This window comes from Heterodontus francisci, chromosome 7 (genome assembly GCF_036365525.1).
Source record: "Heterodontus francisci isolate sHetFra1 chromosome 7, sHetFra1.hap1, whole genome shotgun sequence".
Lineage (NCBI taxonomy): Eukaryota > Metazoa > Chordata > Chondrichthyes > Heterodontiformes > Heterodontidae > Heterodontus > Heterodontus francisci.
Window position 1 is genome coordinate 66378363 of NC_090377.1, and position 12678 is coordinate 66391040.

At 42.2% G+C, this 12678-nt stretch overlaps 1 protein-coding gene across 3 annotated transcripts in view; it reads left to right on the plus strand.

Annotated features, from left to right (window-relative positions):
• Positions 1-12678, plus strand: part of prpf40a (PRP40 pre-mRNA processing factor 40 homolog A) — a 101037-nt gene that overhangs the window by 83362 nt on the left and 4997 nt on the right. For all 3 annotated transcript variants that reach the window (XM_068035316.1, XM_068035318.1, XM_068035317.1), the window contains one exon: positions 2701-2868. In XM_068035316.1, the coding sequence (XP_067891417.1) occupies positions 2701-2868 (168 nt within the window). The remainder of the gene's footprint in view (positions 1-2700; positions 2869-12678) is intronic.

The window sequence follows — 12678 nt, forward strand, 5'->3', positions numbered from 1 at the left end:
ACTCCAATCCTCTAGATATAAAGGCTAGCATTCCATTAGCCTTTTTGATTATTTTCTGCACTTGCTCGTGGCATTTTAAAGATCTGTGCCCCTGAACCCCCAAGTCTCTTTGGACATCCACTGTACTTAACCTCTTCCCATTTAGAAAGTACCCTGCTCTATCCTTTTTTGGTCCAAAATGGATAACTTCACACTTGCCCGCATTGAAATCCATCTGCCACAGTTTTGCCCACTCACCTAGTCTGTCATATCTCTTTGCAATTTTATGCTATCATCTAGACTGTCTACAATGCCACCTAACTTTGTATCATCAGCAAATTTGGATCCATGACTTACTATGCCATTATCCAAGTTGTTAATGAATAATGTGAATAATGGAGGCCCCAACACAGATCCCTGCAGGCCACCACTAGTCACATCCTGCCAATCGGAGTACTTACCCATTATCCCCACTCTGTCGCCTACCACTCAACCAACTACCTAACCATGTCAATAATTTGCCCTCAACTCCATAGTCTTCTACCTTAGTTAACAGTCTCTTATGTGGGACGTTATCAAATGCCTTCTGGAAGTCCATATAAATAACATCCATAGACACTCCCCTGTCCACTACCTTAGTCACCTCTTCAAAAAATTCAATGAGATTTGTCAGGCATGACCTTCCCGTCATGAATCCTTGCTGGCTGTCCCTGATTAACTGAAATTTTTCTAGGTGTTCAGTCACCCTATCCTTGATTTTAGACTCCAGCAACTTGCCCACCACAGATGTCAGGCTAACTGGTCTGTAATTTCCTTGGTTCCCCCTTTCACCCTTCTTAAAAAGTGGAGTGACACGTGCAACTTTCCAATCCAGAGGGACCACTCCTGAATCAAGAGAACTCTGAAAGACCATAGTTAGGACATCTACAATGTGCTCCCCTACTTCCTTTCACACCCTCGGATGGAAACAGTCAGGTTCTGGGGATTTCTCACTCTTTAGTTCCATTAATTTCCTTGTTACTGATGTTTTACTTACGTTAATTGTATTAAGTCCCTGTCCCCGATCGGCTATTAATTTTTCGGGACTTCCAGCAAGTTATCCTCCTTTTCAACTGTAAATACTGAGGCAAAGTAATTGTTCAACATGTCTGTCATTTCCACATTATCAATGACAATATCTCCATTTTCAGCTTTTAGTGGGCCTACATTGCTCTTGACCACCCGCTTTTTCTTTATGTAACTATAAAATTTCTTCTTATTGATTTTGATGTCCCTTGCAAGTTTCCTTTCATAATCTCTTTTAGTTGCTCTTATAAGCTGCTTTGTGACCCTTTGCCGGTCTTTGTATCGATCCCATTCGGCCGGATCTGTCCTGCGTTTTGCATTTTTGTAAGCTCTTTCCATTTTATGCTATCCCTAATCTCTTTAGTTGTCCGTGGCTGTTTTTTCTATGAAGTGGAGCTTTTTCCTCTTGGGGGTATATACTCGCTCTGTATTTCGTTAAATGTTTCTTTAAATATTCTCCACTGTTCTTTAAGATGGAGAGATTTGGTTTTCCTTCCCATATTGATGTTAGAGTCAAGGGTTCCAATTAAATGTGGTACTGTTCATTGATTGAAACATGAAATCCTCCCTCATATTTGGTCATATAGATTCAGGAAAATCTTTACCGTCAAATACTATTACCCAACTCTGTACAATTATTAATTTTATACATAATCTTTTCTGACTTTACATGTTTGTTATTTCCTTAATGATGCATTTCTAAATTTTACACACATTCCAGATTAAAATATCTTAAATTTTCAAACTCTCTTGGCTACTCACTAACCGTTAGTTATCTTAATTTGAAATTTTTAGTACTTGATGTATAAATTGGAATGTCTGCTGGAGGTTGCATACCACATTAGTAGGGAAAGTATAAATTTCAACTCAACACTATCAACATCGTGGGGGTTACCATTGACCAGAAACTGAACTGGCGCAGCCACATAAATACTGTGGCTGCAGGAATGGATCAGAGGCTGGGAATTCTACAGCAAGTAACCCACCTCCTGATGCCCCAAAGCCGATCCACCATCTACAAGGCACAAGTCAGGAGTGTGGTGAATGCTCTTTACTTGCCTGGATGAGTACGGCACCAACAGCACTCGGGAGGCTCGACACCATCCAGGACAAAGCAGCCCAGTTGATCGGCACCCCATCCACCATCTTAAACATTTACTGCCTCCACCACCGACGCATAGTAGCAGCAGTGTGCACCATCTACAAGATGCATTGCAGTAACTCATCATCCCTCCTTCGACAGCACCTTCCAAACCCACCAGGAAGAACAAGCACAGCAGACACATGGGAACACCACCACCTGCAAATTCCCCTCCAAATCACACACCATCCTGACTTGGAAATATATCGCCGGTCCTTCACTGTCACTGGATCAAAATCCTGGAACTCCCTTCCTAACAGCAGTTTGGGTGTACCCACACCAGCTAGACTGCAGCGATTCAAGAAAGCAGCTCACCACCACCTTCTCAAGGGCAGTTAGGGGTGGGCCACAAATGCTAGCCTTGCCAACGATGCCCACATCCCATGAAAGAATAAATTACAAGTTGCAGCAATACATAAATCTTTCTTCCTCCTGTAATCGTTAAATAATGGTGAATGTAACCAAAACAATTGAGTTGTTGAAATAAAGATTCTTTTTACTGCCTAACTACTTAGGTGACTCCTGAATCTGAAGGAGAGCGTGAACGAGAGCGTGAACGGGAAAGGGAAAGAGACCGGGATAGAAGAGAAAAGGAAAGAAGCAGGGATGATGAAAAAGAAAGAAACAGACACAGATCGCAATCAAAGCACAAATCACCCAGAAAAGCTGCCAACAAAGACACAGTACATGACCTTTTGATGATTTAGATGATTATGCATAGAAATATGGGTCAATTTATTCTTGGCATTAAGCTATAGGATTCTGTTAACTTAGCTAAAATATTTTATGACATCGAATACCCTTCGTCTTCATTCCAGAATCAATATTGCTGTAAACTTACTTATTCTGTAGTTTTTATTTTGTTTTCAACAATTGTCTTTTTCCACTTTGCTGGATGGCATAATCTTCATTTCCAGATCAATTATTGTTCTTTCTGCTCATTACTGTAACCTGACTTAAAATGTAACCTCAGAAGAACTCTATGTTGAATTTCATTTGCATTAGTTAGGAATGTAAGAGCAGAAGGGAAGTGAATAGCTGGTGAGTCTTTTTTAAGTAGTAAGGTCTATTATCTAATAGATAAAAGAATGGCAGGGCACCATCGACCTCTTGAGTGCACATCCTGTGCTATGTGGGAATTCCGGGACGCTTCCCGTGTCCTGGATAACCATATGTGCAGGAAGTGTCGACAGTTGCAGCAGCTCGATCTCTGGGTTTTGGAGCTTGAGCAGCAGCTGGCATCACTGCGATGCATCCATGAGGTTGAGAGTTTCGTGGATAGCACATTTAGGCGTATGGTCACCCCACGGCTTAAGGGTGTGCAGGGAGAGAGGGAATGGGTGACCACCAGGCAGGTAGTGCACCTCACTCTCCAACCAGTATTCAGTTCTGCATACTGATGAAAGTGATGGTTCATCTGGGGAGTGCAACCAGAGCCAAGTCGATGGCACCATTCAGCTATTTAGGGAAGAAGACTGGAAGAGCAATAGTGATAGGCGATTTGGTAGTTAGAGAAACAAATACACATTTCTGCAGTCACAGATGTGAATCCAGGATGGTATGTTGCTTCCCTGGTGCTAGGGTCAAGGATGTCACTGGCTGCAGAGCACCCTGAGGTGGGGAGGGTGAACAGCCGGCAGATATGGTCCACATCGGTACCAACGACATTGGCAGAAAGAGGGATGTAGTGCTGCAGTCAGAATTTATGGACCTACATAGGAAATTAGCAAGCTGGACCTCAAAAGTAGTAATCTCTGGATTTCTCCCAGTACCATGTGCAAGTGAGTATAGAAATAGGATAAAGCAGATGATGCAGAAGGGAGGGCTTTAAATTCTTGGGACATTGGGATCAGCTCTGGGGGAGATGGGAGCTGTTTAGGCCAGACAGGTTGCACCTAAATAGAGCCAGGACCAATGTCCTTGCGGTCTGATTTGTTAGTGCTATTCGGGTGGGGTTAAACTAACTTGGCAGCAGTGTGGGAACCAGGAGGTAATACTAGAGAGGAATACCAAGGTGCACAGAATACTGGGAGAGACAGACAACACTAGAGTAAGAAATAGTAAGATATTAGGTGAGTTCAGGGTAAAGGGAAAAGTAAAGTCTAAATTATGTTTACAGTGCATGTATGTGAATGCACAGAGTGTGATAAATACGATTGGTGAGTTGTGGGCATAGATAGCCACTTGGAAATATGATGTTGTAGCTATAATGGAGACCTGGCTCAAAGGAGGGCAGGACTTAGTATTAAATATTCCCAGATACAAGGTGTTGAGGAAAGATAGGAAAGGAAAGAAAGGTGGACGGTTAGCAATATTGATTAAGGGGAATATTGCAGTGCTGGAAAACAAGGATGTCCCAGAGGGGTCAAGGACAGAATCAATTTGGATAGAGCTGAGGACAAAAAAAGTGTAATTGCATTGCTCGGTATAGTCTATAGGCCACCAACAAGTGGGAAAGGTTATTATGCAAAGTAGGAGCTCATGGTGTAGTGGGTAACATGTTAGCATGGATAGCAGATTGGCTTGCTGGCAGAAAACAAAGAGTATGCATAAATGGGTCCTTTTCTGATTGGCAGGATGTGACAAGTGGAGTCCCGCAGGGGTCTGTGCTGGGGCCTCAACTTTTTACAATTTATATCAGTGACTTAGATGAGGGGAGCGATGGCCTGGTAGTGAAATTTGCAGATGACACAAAGGATAGGTCGGAAAGTATGTTGTGAAGAGGACATAAGGAGCTTGCAGACCGATATAGATAGGTTGAGTGAGTGGTCAAAAATCTGGCAGATGGATTGGCACGAAGAATAAAAAAAAAAGAGTATTTCTTAAATGGAGAACGACTGCAGAGCTCCAAGGTGCCAAGGAATCTATGTGTTCTAGTGCATGATTCACAAAAAGTTAGTATACAGATACAGCAAGTAATAAAGAGGGCGAGTGGAATGCTATCTTTTATTACGAGAGGAATTGAAAATAAAAGTAAGGATGTTATTTTTCAGTTATATAGGGCATTGGTGAGACCACATCTCAAATCCTGTATGCAGTTTTGGTCTCCTTATTTAAGGAAGGATGTGAATGCATTGGAGGTGGTTCAGTGGAGGTTTACTAAATTGATACCTGGAATGAGCAGGTTGTCTTATGAGGAAAGGTTGGACAGACTGGGCTTGTTTTCGCTGGAGTTTAGAAGAGTGAGGGGAGACTTGATTGAAGTATATAAGATCCTGAACGGTCTTGACAAGGTGGATGTGGAAAGGATGTTGCACAGGATGTGCGTCTTGTGGGTGAGTCCAGAACTAGGGGACACTGCTTTGAAATTAGGGGACGCCCTTTTAGGACAGAGATGAAGAGACATTTTTTCTCTGAGGGTTGTGCGACTTTGGAACTCTGCCTCAGAAGGTGGTGGAGGCGGGGTCATTTAATAATTTCAAGGCGGGGGTAGATAGATTCTTGTTAGGCAAGGGAATCAAAGGTTATCGGGGGTAGATGGGAGTGTGGAATTCGAGACACAAACAGATCAGTCATGATACTATTGAATGGTGGAGCAGGCAAGAGGGGCCGAATGATCTACTTCTGCTCCTAATTCGTATGTAGAGGAACAAATTTGCAAGGAAATTACAGAGATGTGCAAGAATTATGGAGTAGTTACAGTGGGAGACTTTAATTATCCAAATATAGGCTCGGATAGTAGTCGTGTAAACGGCAGAGAGGAGCAAGTGTTCCTAGAGTGTGTTTAGGAGAATGTTCTGCAGCTGTATGTTTCCAGTCCAACGAGAAAGGAGGCATTGCCATTCCTGGTTCTTGGGAATGAGGTGGGCCAAGTAGATCAAGTGTTAGTAGGGGAACACTTATGGGACAGTGATCATTGTATCATAAAGTTTAGGTTGGCTATGAAAAAGCACAAGCAACAATCCAGAGTAAGAATCATTAACTAGGGAAAACCAATTTCAATGGGGTAAGAATGAATCTGACCCAGATAAATTGGAATCAAAGGTTGGCAGGCAAAACGGTAATAGAACACTGGGCTGCCTTAAAGAAAAGATAGTTTGGGCACAGTCAAGGTATATTTCCACAAAGGGGAAAGGTGGGGCAAACTAATCCAGAGCTCTCTGGATGACAAAAGAAATAAAGATTAAGATGAAGAAGAAAGTGTGCTTATGACTGATATCAGATGGATAATACAACCAAGAACCAGGCCGAATATAGAAGGTTCAAAGGGGAATTGAAAAAGCTAATAAGAGGAGCAAAGAAGGATTGAGAAGAGACTGGCAGCTAGCATAAAAGGGAATCCAAAAGTCTTCTATAGGTATATAAATAGTAAAAGGGTGGTAAAAGGCAGAGTGGGGTCGATTAGGAATCAAAAAGGGGATTTACGCATGGAGGCAGGGGGCATGGCTGAGGTATTAAATGAATACTTTACATCTTGTCTTTACCCAGGAAGATGATGCTGTGCAGGTCATGGTGAAAGAGGAGGTAGTTCAGACATTTGAAGGGTTTTAAATTCATAAGGAGGAGATATTGGATAGGCTATCTGTACTTAAAGTTGATAAGGCACCAGGACCAGATGAGATGCATCCAAGTATACTGAGGGACATGAAAATTGTGGAGGCATTGGCCATAATTTTCCAATCTTCCTTAAACTCAGGGGTGGTGCCAGAGGACTGGAGAATGGCAAATGTAACACCCTTGTTCAAAAAAGGGTGTAAAGAAATGCCCAGCAACTACAGGGCAGTCAGTTTAACCTCAGTGGTGAGGAAGCTTCAAGAAACGATAATTTGGGACAAAATTAATAGTCACTTGGACTAATATGGGTTAATTAAGGAAAGCCAGCATGGATTTTTTAAGGGCTAATCATGTTTAACTAACTTGCTTGAGTTTTTTGATGAAATAACAGAGAGGGTTGATCAAGGTAATCTATTGATGTGGTGTACATGGAGCTCCAAATGGCATTTGATAAAGTGCCACATAACAGGCTTGTTAGCAAAGTTAGAGCCCATGGAATAAAAGGAACAGTAGCAACATGGGTACAAAATTGGCTGAGTGATAGAAAACAGAGTAGTGGTTAATGGTTGTTTTTCAGACTGGAGGAAGGGTTCTAGTGGAGTTCCCCAGGGGTTGTTGTTAGGACACCTGCTCTTGTTATATATTAATGACCTAGACCTTGGTGTACAGGGCATAATTTCAAAATTTGCCAACGATACAAAACTTGAAGTATGAACTGTGAGCAAGATAATGTAGAACGTCAAAAGGACGTAAACCAGTTGATGGAATGGGGAGACAAGTGGCAAATGAAATTTATTGCAGTGGAGTGATTCATTTTGGGAGAAACAATGTGGAGAGGCAATATAAAACAAAGGGTACAAAAGGGAAGTTTAGGAGCAGAGGGTCCTGGGTCCTCTTTGTGTGCATAAATCATTGGAGGTGACAGGACAAGTTGAGAGAGTAGGTAATAAAGCATACAGCATCCTAGGCTTCATCAATAGGAGCATAGAGTACAAAAGCAAGGAAGCTATGTTAAACTTGTATGAACCACTGGTCTGGCCTCACCTGGAGTATTACGTCACTTCTGGGCGCCACACTTTAGGAAGGATGTGAAGGAGTTAGGGTGCAAAAAGATTCACAAAAATGGTTCCAAGGTGATGAACAGTTATGTAGATAGATTGGAGAAGTTGGGACTGTTTTTCCTGAAGAGAAGGTTGAGAGGAGATATGATAGAGGCATTCAAAATCATGAAGGGTCTGGACGGAGTAGATAGGGAGAAACTATTCCCATTGGTGGAAGGATCAAGAACCAAAGAGCACAGATTTAAGATAATTAGCAAAAGAAGCACAAGAAATAGAAGCAGGAATAAATCATATGGCCCATCAAGCCTACTCTGCCAATCAATATGATCACGGCTGATCTTATGCTTCAATTCCACTTTCCTGCCAGCTCAACATATCTCTTGATTCCCTGAAAGACCAAAAATCTGTCTAGCCCAGGCTTAAATGTATTCAACGATGGAGCATCCACAACCCTCTGGGGTAGAGAATTCTAAAGATTCACAACCCTTTGAGTGTTGTAATTTCTCTTCATCTCAGTCCTAAATGGTCGACCCCTTATCCTGAGACTGTGCGACCGCGTTTCAGATTCCCCGACAAGTAGAAAAAATCTGTCAGCATCTACCCTGTCTAGCCCTTGCAGAGTCATGTGTGTTTCAATGAGATCGCCTCTCATTTTTCTAAACTTCAGAGAATATAGGCCCAGTTTACTCAGCCTCTCATCATAGGGCAGTCCCTTTATCCCAGGGACCAATTTAGTGAACCTTTTCTGTACTACCTCTGATGCAAGTATATCCTTTCGTAAATATGGAGACCAAAACTGCACACTATTCCAGGTGTGGTCTTACCAGAGCCCTGTACAATTATAGCAAGACTTCTTTATTCTTGTACTCTAATTCCATTATGATAAAGGCCGACATGCCATTTGCCTTCCTAATTGTTTGTTGTACCTGCATGCTAACTTTCTGCGTTCCTTGTACAAGCACACCCAAGTCTTTTTGAACATCAATACTTAGAAATTTAACACCTTTTAAAACCATATTGCTTTTCTATTCTTACGACTAAAGAGAATAACTTCACACTTCCCTACATTATATTGTATTTGCCATCTTGTTGCCCACTCATTTAATCTATCTATATCTCTTTGCAGCCTCTCTGTGTCCTCCCCACAGCTTACCTTTCCACCTACCTTTGTATCACCAGCAAACTTAGATACATTACGCTCTGTCTCTTCATCTAAGTCATTAATATAGATTGTAAATAGCTGAGGCCCCAGCACTGATCTTTGCAAGCACTCCATTTGCTGTCTGCCAACTTGAAGATGCCCCGTTTATGCCCACTCTTTACTTCCTGTCCGTTAACCAATCTTCTATCCATGCTAATCTATTACCCCCAACTGCCTGAGCCCTTATCTTGCCTATTGACCTTTTGTGTGGCACTTTATCGAATGCCTGTTGGAAATCCAGGTATACTACATCTACTGATTCCCCTTTATCTACCCTACTTGTTAGATCCTCAAAAAACTCTAATAAATTTAGTTTTAGTTTTTAGTTTAGTTTTAGTTTAGAGATACAGCACTGAAACAGGCCCTTCGGCCCGAGTCTGTGCCAACCATCAACCACCCATTTATACTAATCCTACACTAATTCCATATTCCTACCACATCCCCACCTGTCCCTCTTTTTCCCTACCACCTACCTATACTAGGGGCAATTTTTATAATGACCAATTCACCTATCAACCAGCAAGTCTTTGGCATGGAAACCGGAGCACCCGGAGGAAACCCACGCAGACACAGGGAGAACTTGCAAACTCCACACAGGCAGTACCGAGAATTGAACCCGGGTCGCTGGAGCTGTGAGGCTGCGGTGCTAACCACTGCGCCACTGTGCCGCCCGTCAAACAGGATTTCCCTTCAGTAAAACCATGTTGACTTGTTCTAATCATACTGTGCTTTTCTAAGTGCATTGTTAAGACTTCCTTAATAATAGATTCCAGCATATTCCCAATGACTGATGTTGGACTAAATGGCCTTTAGTTCCCTGTTTTCTCTCTCCCTCCTTTCTCAAAAAGCGGTGTAACATTTGCCAACTTCCAGTCTGATGGAACTATTCCCGAATCTAAGGAATTTTGGAAAATCGTAGCTAGCGCATCCACTATCTCTGCCGCTATCTCTTTTAGAACCCAAGGGTGTAGAACAAAGAACAAAGAAAATTACAGCACAGGAACAGGCCCTTCGGCCCTCCAAGCCTACGCCGATCCAGATCCTCTATCTAAACCTGTCGCCTATTTTCCAAGGGTCTGTATCTCTTTACTTCCTGCCCATTCATGTATCTGTCTTGATACATCTTAAAAGACGCTATCGTGCCCGCGTCTACCACCTCCGCTGGCAACGCGTTCCAGGCACCCACCACCCTCTGCGTAAAGAACTTTCCCCGCATATCCCCCCTAAACTTTTCCCCTTTCACTTTGAACTCGTGTCCCCTAGTAATTGAATCCCCCACTCTGGGGAAAAAGCTTCTTGCTATCCAACCTGTCTATACCTCTCATGATTTTGTACACCTCAATCAGGTCCCCCCTCAACCTCCGTCTTTCTAATGAAAATAATCCTAATCTACTCAACCTCTCTTCATAGCTAGCGCCCGCCATACCAGGCAACATCCTGGTGAACCTCCTCTGCACCCTCTCCAAAGCATCCACATCCTTTTGGTAATGTGGCGACCAGAACTGCACGCAGTATTCCAAATGTGGCCGAACCAAAGTCCTATACAACTGTAACATGACCTGCCAACTCTTGTACTCAATACCCCGTCCGATGAAGGAAAGCATGCCGTATGCCTTCTTGACCACTCTATTGATCTGCGTTGCCACCTTCAGGGAACAATGGACCTGAACACCCAAATCTCTCTGTACATCAATTTTCCCCAGGACTTTTCCATTTACTGTATAGTTCACTCTTGAATTGGATCTTCCAAAATGCATCACCTCGCATTTGCCCTGATTGAACTCCATCTGCCATTTCTCTGCTGAACTCTCCAATCTATCTATATTCTGCTGTATTCTCTGACAGTCCCCTTCACTATCTGCTACTCCACCAATCTTAGTGTCGTCTGCAAACTTGCTAATCAGACCACCTATACTTTCCTCCAAATCATTTATGTAAGGCCATCAGGTCCCAGGGATTTGTTGGATTTTAGTCCCTTGAGATTCTCCAATACATTTTCTCTGCTGGTACTATTTTCCTTAATGTCCTCTTTTTGGCCTCTAGGTTACCGCCTAGTTCTGGTATGGAACATGTGTCTTCTACTCTGAAGACATACACAAAACATTTGTTCAATGCCTCTGCCATTTCCTCATTCCCCATGATAATTCCTCCTGTCTCTGTTTCTAAGGAACCAATGTTTACTTTAGCTACTCTCTTCCTTTTTATATACCTAGAAAAGCTCTTACAATCTGTTTTTATATTACTGACTAGTTTACTCTCATTCTGTTTTATCCTTTTTTACCAAATTTTTGGCGGCCCTTTGCTGGTTTCTAAAACACTCCCAATCCTCAGATTTGCTTTTTTTTGCAACATTGTAAGCCTCTTCTTTTAATCCACCCATAATCCTTTTAATCCATAACTTCCTGAGTGAGCCATGGATGGGTTTTACTTGCTGAGTTTTTGTTTCTCAATGGAATGTATTTTTGTTGAACATTTTGAATTGTTTCTTTAAAGGTTTCCCATTGTTCATTTACTGCCCTCATACCTACGTAATTGGGTTTGTTTAAGTTTGATTGCTGTTTGTGATTGGAATATGCCCTTTTTAAACTTAATATGGATTTCAGTGGTATTATGATCACTATTTCCCAATAGATCTTTTCCTATGACATTACTAATTAATGCTGCTTCGTTACACAATATTAGATCTAAGATAGCTTTATTCCAAGTCGATTCCACAATGTATTGCTCCGAGAAACTGTCCTGAAAACATTCTCCAAACTCATCTCCTAGACCACTCTTGCCAATTTAATTGTCCCAGTCAAAATGAAGATTAAAGTCCCCCACAATTATTACATTGCCTTTGTTACAAGCTCCAATAATTTCTTGTTTAATGCTTTTTCCAATGGTATAACTACTGTTAGGGGGCCTATAAATACTCCCACCAGTGTTTTCTGATTCTTACTATTCCTAATTTCCACCCATACTGATTCTACTTCATGATCTTCTGAGGCCAGATCCTTTCTCACTGATGTCCTTATGTCATTCTTTGCTATCAGGGCTACCCCTCCTCCTTTGCCATTCTGTCTGCCTTTCCCATAGCCCCCATTTCTGAAAGCAATGGCGACATGAGGAAAAACTCTTTCAAGCATCGAGTGGTTGGGATCTGGAATGCACTGCCTGAGAGTTTGGTGGAGGCAGATTCAGTCGAGGCATTCATGAGTGAATTGGACTAGTATCTGAAAAGGAAGAATGTGCAGGGCTACGGGGAGAAGGTGGGGGAGTGGCACGAGGTGAATTGTTCCTTCAGAGAGCTGCCACATGCGCTTTGGGCTGAATGGCCTCCTGTGATGTAACCATTTTATGAACAGGAACAGGTCATTCAGTTGGATCATAGCTGATTTTTAACTCAACTTCATTTACCCAATGTTGCTCCATATCCCTTGATACCTTTCCTGCAAATTTGACTCCTCAAATTAGTTCGTTTTTCAGGGTGTTTCTTATCCATCAAGTGTTATCTTGGATATACATTGCCTTAGACTCATGTACCAGCCTTTCATGAGGAATTTCATTGAGGGCAATTCGGAAGTCTAGGTGTACTATCTCGGGGCATTCATTGTTTACTTGTCGTGTCACTTTCTCAAAATTGTCTGAGGTTGTTTTGGGAATGGTTATCTTCAACTTTGTTTCCAACGATTGAGTCATAGAATGGTGCAGCATAGAAGGCCATTCAGCCCATTGTGTCCCTGCAGCTCTCTGCA